At 35.8% G+C, this 18348-nt stretch overlaps 1 protein-coding gene across 3 annotated transcripts in view; it reads left to right on the top strand.

Annotated features, from left to right (window-relative positions):
- The window catches only part of LOC136835312 (serine protease svh-1-like), a 194866-nt gene that overhangs the window by 146765 nt on the left and 29753 nt on the right, over positions 1–18348 (top strand). For all 3 annotated transcript variants that reach the window (XM_067098660.1, XM_067098642.1, XM_067098651.1), the window contains exons 5-7: positions 16263–16412; positions 16817–16997; positions 17736–17892. In XM_067098660.1, coding sequence (XP_066954761.1) covers positions 16282–16412; positions 16817–16997; positions 17736–17892 — 469 coding nt within the window. In that variant the 5' untranslated portion in view covers positions 16263–16281. The remainder of the gene's footprint in view (positions 1–16262; positions 16413–16816; positions 16998–17735; positions 17893–18348) is intronic.

The following is an 18348-nucleotide window of genomic DNA, read 5'->3' as shown; positions in this document are numbered from 1 at the left end:
TAAAGGCCTTTTTACCTGGTTATTTCAGCCTTTTGTGGCCGCCATCCTTGGCAAATAAAATCTTTAAAGACACTCACGCATCCCTCTTACATTTGCATAATTTCATTCATATTACGAAGAATTTGCGCGCGTCGGTGCATATGAAAATCAAGCGCTTTTAATTTGTTTCCTTGAGGATCTTTTTAAAATTAGTGGTTTTTGGGACCTTATTATTCTCTGATTGGAAAGAGACAAGTTCAAAATATATTCCATATATATATATATATATATATATATATATATATATATATATATATATATATATATATATATATATATATATATATATATATATATATATATATATATATATATATATATATATATATATATATATATATGTGTGTCTCTCTCTCTCTCTCTCTCTCTCTCTCTCTCTCTCTCTCTCTCTCTCTCTCTCTCTCTCTCTCTCTCCTACATGCTTCAACGTCCTTTGAAAATTCTTCATCCATATTGTATGATGGAACAAGGAAAACGCCGCCCCATTTTAATTGTTTGGCGTATTTGAATGAAAATCGGCTTCTCACCGCTCTCTTATGGAAGGCAAGTGTGGATGATGAATGCTAATAAAAGAGAATATCCTTGAATATCCTTCAATCTGTGTTTGCGTTGCATATTTAGTGTAGTTGAAGTGCTTAAAAGGGGTCAGCTTAAGTGAAGAGATGGATTAGAGTGATTTGAAATTTGTTTTTGTGTTGGAGAGGTTGCACGACTATAGGTTTTTTCTTTAAGTATATAAATGAAGTGTTGGGTGGAAAGAGGAGAGGAAGACCTAGAAAAAATTTGGGATAGATGTGGTGAAAGAGGTTTAGGAACGGGAGTGAAAGTGAGTGTGAAAACAGAAGGTGAATTATACAGGCTTCTGTAAAGGTATATGATGCGGCTAATATGGAATTTTTCAGTAAATTTTATCCTTTCTTCAGCACGCAAATCATAAAATTGTGTGTGCATTTAGGTCTCTCTCTCTCTCTCTCTCTCTCTCTCTCTCTCTCTCTCTCTCTCTCTCTCTCTCTCTCTCTCTCTCTCTGGTGCAACGTATTTTTGAAAGCGACTTTCTAGTGTTTGATCATAAGAAAATCAGTATCAGGGCTCACACTACAATTTACAGTTTTATTTATTGCCTCATAATTTAACTGATTAGAGCAGAATCTGTGTCATTCAAAGAGTTTTCGTCTTATAATTCCGTGTCTATAAAATTTTTTTGCCAAGGGAGGGACGAGTGACCGAAACGACATTATTACTGGTTTTCTTAATGCATGAAATTTAGTCATTACTTTTCATTTACCACAGAATTTCAAATTATAGTCCCTTAAGTTATTCAGTATAATATTGATTAGCATTTAGTAAAAAAGAAGATTTGCTGCACGTTAAATGTTTATGAGATAAAAAAAATAGTTATATTGTGGGCTGTGTTTTGAAGAGCTTCGCCTAAACATTTCAAGGAGGAACCAAATTTGTTATTGTTTTAATGAAAGCACTATCCGACTTGGAGTATTTGAACATAATGACAGGCGGTGAACATTAACGAGAATCGTTTCGTATGGCAATATTGCAGTTGCATCCATGTTTTTATTCATAAAAATCTTATATTGGCATGAGTAACTAAAATGGTTAAGAAATCCACAGTGGGGTGAATGTAAATGTATATTAGAAATATATATACAAACGAGAGCTCTCGGGAACCTTCTCTCGTTTGTATGTATATTTCTAATATATATTTACATTTACCCCACTGTGGATTTCTTCACCATGCTTTTATTATTATTTTCTGCCAACAATCCACCGCATCTTCATGAAGCCATTTCCTTGACTCCGACCCCGAGGTTACGAAGTTATGGCTCAGTGTCGTTGATTTTTTCCCTTTCTTTTTGATATAGCTCGGTAAGAGTCGGCGTGAGACCATTCTTGAAGGATAATCTAGACGAGGAGTTGAATTTTAGAATGAAACGCCTTTATGACATCAGCGAAGTGCAGTAAAAAAGATAAATGCATAGGAGTTTCGTCTTCAGCATCACGGAATGTCCATTAATGCCGATAATTTATCAGATCAGACCGTAAATTGTGCATTGCCGGGAATCTTGACTCCCACTCAACAAATAATGAAGTTCATTCTTATTCTTTCTTCTTTTGTACTCCAGAGTTTTTACGAGACACGCTCTTGAATTTTAACGGATGGAATGGAAGCGCAGTGGGATGTTTAGACGTTAGAATTAGCATAATGGCAGTTGTGCAGATAAAAAAAATATTAAGGGAAAGACTTTTTTCCTTTTTATTATCCATTATTTCGCAAGTTGTGGTAAATTCACATCTAGGCTGATATAGAAAACATGATGTGGTTTTGGCTGTCTTTATCAGAATTCTTTGTTTGACATTGGTCTACACTTTCCTTACTTTTTTGTTCTGTGAATCTTTGTAATCCTGCATTGTACTGCTGCTACACTGTATTAAGTTTGATGGTTAGTACAAAGAACGAATAACCATTATAATGCCTACCTTAAATACTACTATTACTATTAACACTATTACTTATAGTAATATCAGTAATATAAATTGTTGTAACATTTTTCTCAACGGCGTAAAAACACCAGTGATATAACCCTATTTTTTACTTATTTTATATACTCAGTTGATTTTGAAAAAACCACAGGTACAAAAAGGTTCCGCCGGGCTGAATTCAAAACCCTGACCTTGAATTTACCTTCCGTGGGGTTAGGGGAAGGTTATGGAAGGTACATGTGGGGTGGCCACCTCCAAGAGCTTACCTATTGTGGGTATGGGCAAAAAAAGATTTTGGTGGGCAAGTTGCATGGGATTATGGTAGGTTTGGTGGGAATATGGGTAGGTTGGGGCGGGGAGACGTCACGTAGGAACACGTAAGATAAATTGCGTCCTTGATCTTGAACATTTTCTCATCGCTACGTACATACGTACGAGACACGGACCGCCTCTAGTGGAGAATGACGTCAGCGCGAATTGCCTACCTGTGTCGCTAACAGCTTGAGAGAATATTTCCCTTCGACCGTAACCCAGCGCTCATTATCCCTTTTACGCTGCAGTCTCTCTCTCTCTCTCTCTCTCTCTCTCTCTCTCTCTCTCTCTCTCCACGATTGATTAGTATTCATGTTTTTTCTTAGTGGGTACAAGATTTGTCGTGCTGGCGAGGACAGGTGCTGAGAAATATTGGATAAGGATACTCGATCTACTGTATATTGCAGGTGGCAACAATAGGCGAATAATTAAGAAGACTTAATAATGGCCATAAATAATGGATAAGAAATCGTTAAATGCAAAACTACAGTAATCACCTCTGCCAAAGAGGTTATCTTAGCCATTGTGTGTGCGTATGTGGGCATTAGCAGTATATCAGCAGTAGGCTATATCTCCCAGATTCTGAAAAGCATTGATTTGTTTAATAATAATAATAATCATCTTTATTGCCGCTCAGGGCCATATACATGTATTATACAAATACAATACAATACACACGATCTAGATACATAAGATATGATAAAAGTAATGATCGGTGGTATCCACACAGTTGCTGAAGAAGTAGAAAAAATAGATGATTAACTTTTGATGAACATGGAGGATTTGACAATTAATTGCCTTAGAAACCGTCTCGTTTTTAATGTTTCCAATGTTTGAATTGAAGTAAACAAGCGAAATCCGCCAGTCCTATACCGTACTCGCAATCTCGACAGCCAGATTTCACAAAGGTCCATGAACTCTCCCAACGTGTTAGATTTCTTGCAGATCCTTTTTCTTTTGTTGCAAATTGAATGGCTTCATACAGCATTACTCCTCCTGCTGTGTGCGCGACTTGTCACCTCAACAGGATTGAATAGTTTTTATTGTTCCTCTGGGGAACCAGTGACTATTTTAATGAGACCTTTAGCAAACGTGCTTTAGAGGGATCTGGGAAGACCAGCTGCAGTTGCCATGGGCTATCCATTCGCACTTAAGTGGAACCACCCCCATCAGTGGTAAGACGAATAGGGACGGTTGGACCACAGTAGCTTGGAAGTTGAACGTTCCGAAACTGCCGACGTGTGTTAATTGAAGTCAGGGTAGCAAAGAAAGCAACATTAACAATAACGTTGAATCTTGCTTACTCTGCAAACCCCAGATGTAACCAGAAATGGCCAATTAATTTTTCATGAACTGAACAGACAGATTAACATGTAAGCATAAATATCTTGTATTTTATTTTTCGAGATCAAGAGTTTCTTTGATGTTTAAGGTAAATACCGGGTAAAATTAATGATCCTGAACGAGACAGATAACAAAACACCTCTTCAGGGGTCCATAAAAAATCTTGAAGAGGCTAAGAACTGAACGATGCTGAAAAAGGACAAAGATGCCCGTTAAGATTCTTGAACTATCTGTTAATCAATTTTGCAACGGCAAGATCTCATGATGCAATAAGAACATCTGAAATTTCTCCAGCAAAACAGCTGCAGTTTGGCTCGCGTTACATGAGTCACGTGTAATTAAGAATATCCGTGTAGAGGTGAATGCCTTGTAAAATACACTTAGTAGTTAATATCATTCCCTGTAGCTAGGGACATGAGTCAGCTTTATCTGTTCGTCAAAGCAGAGTACTATCTCTATTTCGCCAAATGAGTTAAGGGAATATAACAGGGTTTTTCACATTCTCATGAGGTCAGTTGAAAAATAAGTGGAACATTTAAAGTAGCTGAAATTATATTTAAAGTAGCTGAAATTTTATTTAAAGTAGTTGAAATTATATTCACTTATGAAATATATGGGCGGATCCTCTGACGCCGTCAGTAGGGGCAATATACTGTAAATTGTGCTGAGAAAATGGCCAACACCTTGCATATTCTCTCTCTCTCTCTCTCTCTCTCTCTCTCTCTCTCTCTCTCTCTCTCTCTCTCTCTCTCTCTCTCTCTCTCTCTCTCTTTTGAGTGCGTTATATTCTCCATACGTTATTGGCCATATTTTTTCTCGTTTACCAGATCCACAAAACCTGTTGAATCTGAGTTAGTTATTGCTCGTTGAAATAGAATCTGTATACTGGGAAATCATGCAGTGCATATTTATTCTTAATTTAAATATCGTTATCCTGATTCCTAGGCGAAATGTTCCATCCTGAAGTTTTAGTTTTGACCAAGTAATCCCTGTCATTTAGATTACAAATCGACAAAGATTTCGCCAAAATCTTATTTTAATGGTAAAATCAATGAATTTTTGGGTTTCAGTTCATGGCATAATTATGTTCTCAAAAGAACAGAGCATAGCAGTAAGGGCTCTTCCTTTAAACACCAATTGAAGTATTTTTATGGTTGCGTTGATGGTATGTAACAAAAGACAGCTGATTTTCGCGTTGAGGCTCAAATGAAATTGTATTCGTGAGGAACAGTCACTAATTATTACCTCCCTGTAGATTTTTTATCCATCGCTAATTTTATCATTTTGACTGAATGTTTTCATCATAAACTAGACTAATTGATAGAGAGAGAGAGAGAGAAGGGGGGTGATTTTGGGTGGTATGAACTGTGTAATAACTTACCTGTATGTAATAGTACTTCATAATAATTCGTAAACAAATATCTACTGCTTCAGTCATTGCTGTACTGAAATTGGTTTTCCGTACGATAAAGTGTTAGTCTTACTGTAGCGACAGTTATTGTTAATTTAAGGTTCATCACCTTGTTTTCATTGAGACCAAGCTACCAATCATTTCTGCCGTGTTCCCATTCTTTGGAAAATCTGTAGTTAACGACTAAGGGTGCTTCAGGGAATGGTCCGCGGTATGAGTGTAAATGTATTCTTTTCTGCTTAAGAATAAATTTGCATTAGAGTATGAACACATACACAACATATTTGCACATATAAATTTTCATTATAAAAATGCTTCTTTGATGTTTTAATAAGGGTATTCACTTGAGCAGAGATTAATAATTAGACACGGATTTTATAACTGAAGTTATTGTAAGTGTAATAAAAATGACGTGTCTTGAAATTCAGTCTTGTTCCTAATTAGTATGTAATTATGAAATATTGTATCGCAACAGAATTCTATTACTGCTCAGAATACAGTAACACCTGAACTTAACAAACACTTGGGGTCTGGCCTTTCTGATAAATAATAGATCCTAAACTATACTCTGCACTTGAATATTTTGTGGACATCTTATATTTACAGCAGTTCTTCATAGTTCCTAACCTAAATTAACATGTACTTAATACTTAACTGTTAATTTAAGAGATATATTAACAAATTTCTCACATCCAAAATGGTAGCATAGGAAGAAATAATAAAAGATGATGGTAGCTGATAAACACAGAAGTCCGCTAGGTTTAAGGTCCGTTAAGTTGAGGTGTTACTTATACGTAAAGACCGCATTTATAAGGCTCATCGAAAATAGCTGTTGCAGATCCTTGCTTAGAAATGTAACACCTTTGAGGCTGACAAAAGCGAGTGAGACATGTGTGTCAGATGTAATCATAGAATGGCATCTCGTAGGAGTAATTGTAGAAATATAGCGTAGGGTGGAATTAGAGTCGTGTAAGAATGAAATGGATATTGATACGTTAATTGTCATTTCAAATAAAAAATCAGTAAAAATATATATATTCATGTTGTTTTCACTTTTAGTTTTCTGTAAAGGAAAACTATTGTGCCGGCTTTGTCTGTCCGTCCACACTTTTTTTCTCTCCGCGCTTTTTCTATCCGCCCTCAGATCTTAAAAACTACCGAGGCGAGACGGCCGCAAATTGGTATATTAATCATCCACCATCCAATCATCAAACACACCAAATTGCAGCCCTCTAGCGCCTGTAGATTTGATTTTATTTAAGGTAAAAGTCAGCCATAATCGTGCTACTGACAACGATGTAGACCACCATCGGGCCATGGTTAAAGTTTCATGGGCCGCGGCTCATACAGCATTATACCGAGACCACCAAAAGATAGATCTATTTTTGGTGGCCTTGATTATACGCTGTAGCGGCTGTACAGAAAACTTGATTGCGCCAAAGAAGCTTCAGCGCATTTTTTGCATGTTTTCTTTTACTAAGAAACCTGTTTTTGGATGGTTAGCCACTGATATAAGTGTCAATTCGTAGTACTATATGTTGCTTTCTAAGGCTCAGATAGCTTTGTAACCTCTATTAGTGTTCTTATTATGAAAGACTGACACGGTTCTGTAGAGATAATTATGTCAGTGATAACAATGTGCCAAGCCGGAAGACTAAGGATTTAGGTATTATTTGATAGAGAATTACCGCCAGTCTCAGATAAGCTGCCATTGCAGTGAAGTCCCTGGTGAATATTAAAATAAATGGCTGCTCGCAGATCTTTTCAGAAAACTGAATCATAGACTGACAGACTCTCTGGGCATTTTAATCCATTCTGAATGGCCGTCATACTCTTACATACTGATTAAGGGTCTGTTGTACTGCCCGCACTACCTGACACTTGAGGTGGGGTTGTCGGTCTGTTTGTGGTTAACCCTTTGTCTTTTTTTTTTTTTTTCTTACTTTTATTTTTTGTGAACAGGTAGACGTATGGTTTGGGCTTTGGCTTCCCTCGCTTCCTGGTTGAATATTCTTTGTTATTCATTGTAGGAATAACAATTATATATATATATATATATATATATATATATATATATATATATATATATATGTGTATGTGTATATATATTATATATGTGTTTATGTATGCACATATGCATGATTATCTGAAGTGTTGATAACTGCAAGATATATTGAAACACTACACACTCCATTGTTATAAGTATCGGATTTAATTTGTTATGCAGCATGCACACAAAATCATTATTCTTTTTACTCCAGGCAGAAACTTTCATTGATAGATTGTACTAGGTATTGTTGTGTTTATTATCATAATTACGGATCAGCGAAGAGGAAAGTAGGTTGTGCGCTGAGGAAGTTTTAGTGTCATCTTCAGCACGTTTCACGTCGGGGACGTCCTTTTGGAAATGGTGCATAATACCAAGCTCTAAAAGTCATTTCTCTCAAGAATTCAATTGGTGAACAAATACTCAGTATGAATTTATAGCTTAACACTAATGTTGGGTGAAAGCAGACACCAATATAAAGTAGGTTCTAACAGTGTAATCTTAAGGAATAATACAAAACAAAGGACACAAATTAAGGTGCTACTTTGGCTTATCTACGCATCACCTCGGAAGCTCAATAGGGAGCCGTGTTTAGTACTAGCCCTCGGGGATAAAAGATATCGTTTATTAATATAATTTGTCGACCACACAATATAGAAATGGGTGTATATATTACTTTGATCCACGAGGGGCTAGTACTAAACACGGCGTCCCATTGAGCTTCCGCCATGTTCAATATTAGCACCTTGTAGGTGGCGCGTAGATAAGCCAAAGTAGTACCCAAATTAAATGTAACCGTTCGGGAAAATCGCTGGCGAATGCAATGAACGAAACCTGGAACACAAAGTGTCTTTCTCATATAACAAATGTGTCACGATTATCAGCATCTCGCCTATACCAACATTCAAGACCCGCGTCGACACCTGCCCATTGGTAATCCACAGATTTCAAGGGACACAGATTACGAAAGTATCTTTGGTTCGTACCCATTGGATGTCTTGTCAACATGAGATTTAGTACAAGGTCTTTCAAGTCCTTCCTCAGGCCTCCGGCACTTGTTCTCCCTTGCTTCTCGACTCCTTGTTAATTAGACGCCATTTAACAACCTTAAGGCTAGTTTACACTAGGCTTCACAGCGCGCTTCATAAGTCACCTCTGCCAGCATATGCCCTCCCACCTTGGTGATGCATCGAGCTGCATAGCGCGTTTTGTCTCCACACTACCTGTGTGGTGCGACCAACAGTCCGGCAGCAATAGGCTATCTTCCTGACAACCACGATGAGCAGTGACGAGGAAGAATTTGCCTATGCTGTCGTTGTTGTAGCACAAATGTATGATCAAATACACAACTGTGATAAGAAAAGGAGGAAGTGGGCGAACGGTTGGCTTCTACAGCGAAGGAACAAAGGAAGTTATGCAAGTACCTTCAATGAGCTTTCAGGAGACGGCTATTTTCAAAAAATACCTGAGAATATCTCTGCCAACATTTTATTTGCTTCTGGAGAAGGTAACTTCTTTAATCGAGAAAGAGGACACTCATCTTCGTGCCAGCATTCCAGCAGGAGCCAGACTGGGAGCTACACTTTTATTCCCTATTTCAGGATTATCTTACTCATCTGTTCCAGTTCCTGATTCTTTTGATTCCCGTTCCGCTTTTTGTTCAGGCTTCTTCTGTTATTTTGTCGTTTCCCTTAGTTTCTTCATTGCGGTGCCACGTACATCTCTGTTTTTATATGCTTTTAATTTAACATTCCATAAACATGGATAATATGATAAGACTCTATCAGATAACGAATTTCTTCTCGTTTCCATTCCATGGAGTTACAGTAAAATACAGTACTACACGATAATATCTGAGATGTGAGCAGTCGTCGCCTGAATGCTGCAGTCATCCAACCAAGCTTGATGGGTTGGTTAAATGGTTTGTGCTCCGTGCGTCCTGAAGAGCAGTCCAGTGGGCGGGGCTAACTAGAATATGGGAGGAGTTGGCGATGAGTTTTACATATGCAGCGCGCTGTGAAGCCTAGTGTAAACGAGCCTTAAATTAAACTGGTTAACCACTTCGCTTATTCATACCATGATTTGACCGTCAAAGCTGTTGGATCATTATGTCATCCGGAAGTTTGTGCTTCTTATTTTTCCTTCCTCATCGCTCAGACCATCATTTCCTCGTTGGAAATTAAATGGTAGTAATTGCTATTGCGTGACTGGATGCTCTTTCTATTCAGCTCCGTTTATCTTGTATATCGTTTAATTTCACCCGTCTGGGAAAAGCTATTGTCAAGCATTACATATAATTAGTCCCCATTGTTGTATCTGTCGCTTCCAAAAGATTTGCTCAGTTTTTGTAGAAAGATTTGTTTATTTTGTAATCGTTCTGCATAATTTACTGTACTTAAACACTAAGGGGTTTCGTTTTTAACAGTACTTTAAGTAATTTTCATTGGTAATGGGAACAAAGTTCACTGACCAACAAAAAGAAAAGTAACAAGAAATGGTGCGCGCGAACACATACAATATATATATATATATATATATATATATATATATATATATATATATATATATATATATATATATATATATATATATATATATATATATATAATGATTTTTCACCATGTACCTTTTCGCTACCGGTATTTCAGCAAGTATGTAAGGTTTAATAATGAAAATTTGCAAATATTCATTTACTTGCAAAATTAGTTTCTATACAGTAGAACTCCTAGTGAAAAGGAGATAATCGAAAATAACCTTTGATAAAGATAAGCCAATGAATATGAATATAACCCTAGGTAAACAATATTATGTATGTCGGAAACAACATAAGACAATAATGCAAGTCGATTTAAACCCAACGGTCTAACCTTTTTTAAACTGACGAGGATTACAGTATATGTATCTATCTATGTATCTTTATGCATATATATATATATATATATATATATATATATATATATGTATGTATAGTGTGTGTGTCTCTGTACATGTGTACACATACATACATACATATATACATTTATATATAGGTATATGTGTGTGAGGGTGGGATGCTGGATGAGTGGATATATGCATACTTTGAACTCGCAAACTAGCCTTGATGATGACAGATAGTTTCCAGAGTCACTTCCTTCATTAACGACACTGAGGCACCAGTAGCTATTCAACATTCGACAGTGACTTTGCACGACGGAAAGATTTAAGAATAATGATAGTAGATCCTTGGGTATTTGCTTTTCTGCGTCGCAGTGGCGTAATAAGGGAAGGGGTCAGAATTTACCATCCAGAGCCTTTTTCCTTTTTTTTATTATTAAGATCTAGTAAGTATTGTTTCATGAACTGATTTTTCTCCAGTGATAACTTGGTATTTCCAAAAGGCTTATCGGGCAAAAATTATGATGATTGTGAGACGGATAATGATAGAATTATAATAGACTAGATTTGCCGATTACTAAATAAAAGCTAATGAGACAGCGTGCAGAGATAAATATTTAGGAATTCATGGCTAATTAATTCACATAATAAATACAAGATAAAATCTGAAAATGAATACGAGTGGGTGAAAACACATGCACTTACGCTTATAAGATGAATCATTAAGTAAAGATAAGTGCAAAAAAGTTTGAATATAAAAGCGATTTCCATTTTCAAGAAGAATTTCCCAAAACAGTTCTTTCTCTTTCTCTCACAAAGATATGTTAAAACATTTATCTTCCCCTCTACAGGATATTAAGATGAAAGTTTCCTTACAAATGAAGATACTACTATAGGTTTGCAGTTAAGAACAGTTGAAACTAAGCCTGTATTTAGTACGGTGGGGTGATTCTTGGTGGTCTGGTAAGAACAAATGAGTGAAGATGAAGAGAGAAGAATGATAGTAAAAACCAGCTTTGAAACAAAGGTGTATGAAATTTTGCAATGTTTTCATATGCCTCTGTTGGGAAATGTAATGCCATACAGTTTTAGCTAATTTAATAAAGGAAGGGGATTTCTGAACTCGTTTTGGTATCTTCAATCAAAAGATGAGTTTGCAGTTGGCAGATTATTATTTGTTCGCAATACCCTCTGAATATTTGCTCATAATTTTCTGGTTTTAATCTCTCTCTCTCTCTCTCTCTCTCTCTCTCTCTCTCTCTCTCTCTCTCTCTCTCTCTCTCTCTCTTATACTTTAGTGAAATTGGGAGACTGGCGAATTATTCTGAAGAATGAGATGGCGTTTACCTATGGCATAAATTATGGCTGAATTGTCATCGATAGCCTTTTACGTATAAGAAATGAAACTCATTGCTCATTTCTCGATAAAAACGGATTCAGCAAATATTATTTTGAAAACATCTGATTGTTAACATAACAAACAACCGAGCAGATGAGCTGGAAAACGAGTAGGAAAAACAAAGGTTAAAAATGCCAGCCCGAATCAGAGGTGAATCATTAATCGAAGAGACTCGCAGGACAGGCCAAACAGACAGGAAAGGGCTTTACAATCATCGACGAAGACCTTCGCCATGACAAAGAGGCGATAAAGAAACAGTATGATGATGCATTTTTTTCATCCTTACGTAAAGAAGTGGACAAACCTTACTCACTCGCCGTCGGCATTTGAGGCTTTGTTGCTTGCCTGACTTTGGTTCCTGTGGACAGTTGGTATTTTAAGGTACCTGTATAAATATGTATGTGTATATACATATATAAATATTTAAGATACCTGTATATATTGTAAATAACGTACGTATATAATTACATATATATATACAGTACATATTCAATAATATATTAAGTAGTTCAGTTGCCTGGTGCTAATAAAAGGCAAACGAGATTTTCCAGTTTTATTGAACATTTAGCAAGCTCGGAGGAAAAGATTCATGCAAGGAATTACACGAGTAACCGAACAGCAAAACCGTCACAGAATTAATTTTTATTTTAACTACTAAAGGTTTATTAGATTTACTGCGAAATTATGGCTTAGCAGGCTAATAATATATAATTATATATATATATATATTTATATATATGTATACATACTGTACATATATATTATACTGTATATACATATATACTTTTTTTAGGCTGTTAAACCATATATATATATATATATATATATATATATATATATATATATATATATATATATATATATATATATGTATGTATGTATGTATATTTAAGTATCTTAAGAATACATACTCTCAGCCATGCGTTAAGTCTTCAGGTTATAGGCGCATCAAGTCTGAAGAAAATTCGTCCCACATCATCCATAGACAGTTATAAATATGCAGGCATATGAGTATGAACGTGAGATGAATAAATGAATAAAATTAGCCAGAGTTACGCACAAAAGTAAAAATGAATGCTTAAAAAAAAAAACGGTTCCAACCGGTTATCCTTGTGCATCCTTCCCAAGGATTACGTCACAGCCCTATGCAATCTTTTTAAGACAACACCTTTGTAGAGCTTCCATAATGGCTATGCAGACAACAACCGAATTTGCTGAGAGGATTGTGATGGCTAGTAAAGAGGAGGTTAGACACAAGCTCTTGCCCACGACCTTCACCTTTGTCAGGTGATGCCCCAAGTCAGGAGTGGGGTCCAGTCACTTCGGTGGAGCTGTCGTTGCTAGTGACTTCATGCTGCAAGACTTATGCTGCTGATGCTTATCTCGGACGGTCAGGGTACTTCGTGCTTTATATATATATATATATATATATATATATATATATATATATATATATATATATATATATATATATATATATATATATATATAGAAGGAGAAGCCACTGCCAAAATATAGACATCCTCAAGGAACAGGGGAAACGAAGACCTCCATTCTTACAAGTTTATTGCCGACTTATGTTCCGTGAGGCTGTTGAGGGTACGAATTGACTCCCATAGAGGCTTAAGCAACACTACAGGATACAAGTTATCGAATCCAGAGGCCTGTAACATCAGAAACCGTGCTGTACGGTGCAAAACAAATACCGGAGATGAAGATTTTTCAATAGTAGGGCGGTTCTCCAACCATCACGATCTAACGATCCTAGAGTCTATCATTATAAAGAGAACTGTTCCCTCGTTAAATACTCAGTTGACTCAGTTATATGATGCCTAACTTTTCCTTCAAGCATATTTTCTGTATTCTCTTAGCATTATTCTTTCATTTCGCTTGGTGAGTCTGTGTATCGGTTCCCTTGACTTATATCTTTTGTGATCCTTTTTTTCTCTTGTTTTATGTTCATTTATATACCTAATTTTAACGCTGCATTGCCTTTTTTGTGAATTTTAAATATTTTAATTTTTAAAAAATTTTTTGATATCGTGATTCTATCTGTGGGGAAAATTATTTTCTTTCTTAGCTTGAAAATGTGACATGTGTCATGAAACGTCGGCAATAAACTTGTAAGAATGGAGGTCTTCGTTTCCCTTGTTCCTTGAGGAAGTGTATATTTTGGCCCTGGCTTCTCCTTGTGTGTGTGTGTGTGTGTGTATGTATATATATATATATATATATATATATATATATATATATATATATAGTGTAACACAAATACACACACATATATATGTATATGTATATATATATATATATATATATATATATATATATATATATATATATATATAATATATCTTCCTTTTTTGTATCCTGTACATCGAGTTGATGACGAGATGAAAACATTAGGCTGTTTCTGGAAAGTGTTTATGATCTTAAAGTGCCAAATGTAGTAGTTCCCAAACTAGTTTTCTTTTTATTGCAAATTGCCTTTGGTAAATTATTTAAGAAACTTGAAAAGGAATTGAAATACTGTTTTGATAGATTTTTTTCCAATTATTGATTTTAAATAATTTTTGATAACGATTTTACAGTAAAAACCAGGGAGGTTAGATCTAACCTCCTTGATAGAAACCCTTCTACCAGTCAAAAGAAACTCTCTGATTCTTTGCGTTCTGATATTGTATAGAAGAGTTTCGTTAGTCGTTGAACTAGAAATTTTCAAATTAAATGATTCAAAAATAGATGTGAGAAATACTGACATATCAAGAGGAGTCGTCCAACAAATATAGGTAAACACACAACCATACACACAGATCACCAGTGCCCCATCCGCGAGTGCGCCGTGCCCCAAAAACATGCAGCGTCACTTGCAGTGCGAAAATCCCACGAGTCAAGTTGAAGGTCGATCGATGGCAGTTGAGGGTCTCTTCTCCAGCCCCGGGGCTGTGGGAGCGTTCCCTCGGTGGGTCTTGCTGCGAGAAAACCTTGTACGGGAGGTGTCGTACTTTTTCATGCAAATACCTTGCAATTTATGTTCGCAGAGTCACTCAACAACAGAGCTTGGTTCTCTCGTTCGTCTCCGGTTATTGCGCAATGGTGTGCTTCGTATTCTGAGCTTGTTGATAGACCTGTATAGGTTGGCCTTTGAGGTACTGCTCTTATGCAAATCTTGATGACGGGGCGGAAAGGGATCTTTATCGTTTCGTGTCTTGTTTATTTTCAGAGATTCCCTGTCCTCGTCCGTCTTCTTTTAGGACATTCTGTTTCATCCTGCTTCTTCCTCTTTTCTCTCTTTTTTTTTATTCTATTTCCATGTCAGAAAGCAACACAGTAAGGGAGCAATGAAATTTGACCTTGATCTTCAGGTCGCCTCGTGTGCTTTAAAATATTTATGACTGGGCCACAAGTTCTTCCTAAATACTGGTAAATAATGCAACTTCGAAACCTAGAACGTGACGTTATTCCTTTCAATGTCAAACTAGGTCAACTCAAGTATTAGTAAAATAATAAACGAATTGAGTTTGAAAGTAGTTACACCAGTGTAATATTTTTATTAAAAGAACATTTGAGATGTGTTACTAACTGATTTCCCGGGGACAAAGATTTGTGGACATAAACACGATTTTTTGAAAGTGTGATACTTTGTCTATAAGCGAGAGTGAAGTTCGCTTCCTCATCTATTGGGTTCTGAAAATTTCTCAGCAACCTACTGAAGTCTGCCCTTTTGTCATACCAGAAACAGTCGGTCTTACCAACGCTTTCTTTGGGCTGTTATTCATTGCGTTCTTGTTATTCATATTACAGTATTCGTGCCCTTTGTCAGTCGTCTTCTTTTCGTAAGAATCATTTCGAAAAATGCAGAAACGTTGCTATACGTTATATTTATGTGTAAGTTTGATATCACAAGTGATTTGGTTTTATTGGCTGAATGTAAACAAGTACTTATATAAATAAGGTTAGGATCGTGATAGCTAGACTTAAGCAAACATGAGCAGTGAAGTATGGCAAAAAAAATGTCTAAAGTATTACTTTGTTTTTTGTGATGCGAATAAAATCATTATGATTATTAAGAAAAAATAAATTGGCTGACATTCTGGCGGAGAAATGTAGAGATTAAAAGACCAGAATAAACTCTGGTTAAAATTGGAGATGAAATTATTGGTAAAGAACCACTCGTAAATCAGTAAGATAATCCTGACATCACATTTAGAGTCGGGATTCTCTTCTCTTGAATATCCTGATTAAATAATATGACATTCTGTTCGATACAAACATTCCGGAATTAAGTTTTATACCCTTTGTAACTTATCGTTACTCAGTTCCTTGGATTTTTTTTCCAGGTACGAGAGTGGGCAGGGTATGGTACCTACGAATCGGGGAAACTCCCAGATCCTTCAGCTGGGGTGCCCAAGATCTGCAAACTCTATCCTGCAATGTAGCCTGAATAGTTGCAACACCTGCCTTCAGTCCACCAAAGTTGTTAATATCAGGTACAAATAATTCTTTTTCTCTGTCTTTCTCATCTATATATGTTTATATATATATACAATATAAGGCATACTATATATATATATATATATATATATATATATATATATATATATATATATATATATATACATATACATGTGTGTGTATATAATATATATATATATATATATATAATATATATATATATATATATATATATATATATATATATATATATGTCTGTATTATGTATATATGTGTAAACCAAATTAGTTATTACGTTGTACTGACTGATGTAAGTGTATTAAAACTGCCCCGAAAACAAAGCTTTCCGCCCTCTCAGATGTTTCCTCTCATCCTCAGACCAATAAACATTTTGCCACCCTTATCCCTTCTTCTCACAATCTTAGTTCCTTTCCCCCAGATGCAGGAGGCCTCCAACGTCCAGATGCCCAAACCCGAAGGCTGGGGCCACGCAGCAGCGGGGCTGGGAACGGTGGAAGAACAATTGTTACCTCGTGCTGGACGACTACAGGGCATCACGAGATTTAGCTCGGAGTATGTGCAGGGAGCGAGGTGGCGAACTCATGTCGGTAGCTAACCAGGTAAGAATGTAGTACTAGCACTGAGTAATGAATTAGGAGATATTCAAATGTATGTACATGTGTATACCTTCAATAGTCTATAACAGATGTTTTTATATATATATATATATATATATATATATATATATATATATATATATTAATTTATATTTATATATCCGCATATACTGTATATACATACGTATATATATATATATATATATATATATATATATATATATATATATATAAATAATATAAAATCATACGTATTGATGTACATAAATTTTATGTATGGCTAAGATTTATATGAAATATGAAATATTTACAAATATGTTCACCTATTTTCATTTTCTGCGGTGTAGCTTGTTCTGAGATTACCTCTTCTAATTGAAAAAGGATATTAGTGTGAATGTTCATGGAAACAAAACACTTAAAAACACGCACACACAGAAACATACACACACATATGCATATATATGTATATTGTGTGTGTGTGCATATGTGTGTCTGTTTTCTGTACTGCTTTTCACTTAGAAGTTCTGAGTTTTAAGGTATCAGATAGCTACTTTCCAAGCAGTCATGATTTACGGGGAAAATTAAACTTTGGTGATCAAAATCCGTAGAATTAGACGGATACGTGTGTAGTTCTTGGAATAGAGTATTTGGAATCTGTATTCTCTGACCGTAAGTGTACAAAATACACTGCTGTGCTGTGCATATTACTGTAAGCCATTAAATTACAATTTTGTTTCACAGGAGGAGCATGAATATATATCAGAACTCCTGACCACGAAGACAACTAGTAACAGTCTAGAGTACTACACTGATGGTGCGGGCGCCAAGGTGGGCGGTCTCAGTCTGTGGATTTGGGAGGCGTTGCGTAATAACATTAGACACAATGGGTGGTGGCCAGGTAAGCCAATTGCCATTTCTGGACGAAACGCAGGAATTTGTACTGTGTCTCATTGTCTCGTCTTGTAGCCTTTAGCATATTGTTTGCTTAAGACCTGATACTTGTCTCTCTGAACCAAGATATGCAGTTTATAGATGGTATCTGCTGCTTCTTTGTCTCTCTCTCGCCATCTGCAGTCTCATATATTTTCTTGAATTTCTTGTATTGTTTACTTATTCCTTCATAATGAGCGTCTTCACGTCAAAATAACAAACCCACTTGCATCATCTTACCATTATAATGTTCTTCATAAGGGAAATATAAAATTTATTTAAGGATTATAACTTAAAAAATCGAAGTGAGTTTAACCATAGGGTAATACTATTGAGTTTTCGATGCACACCCAGGTGAAGATATTGACATTACATTTATCAAGTAATATTCGAGTCATTTTACGTAACTGATCAAAGCATAAAT

The sequence above is a fragment of the Macrobrachium rosenbergii genome, chromosome 4 (assembly GCF_040412425.1).
Source record: "Macrobrachium rosenbergii isolate ZJJX-2024 chromosome 4, ASM4041242v1, whole genome shotgun sequence".
Lineage (NCBI taxonomy): Eukaryota > Metazoa > Arthropoda > Malacostraca > Decapoda > Palaemonidae > Macrobrachium > Macrobrachium rosenbergii.
Note: the sequence above shows the minus strand (reverse complement) of the source record. Positions and strands in the feature narration are given on the sequence as shown.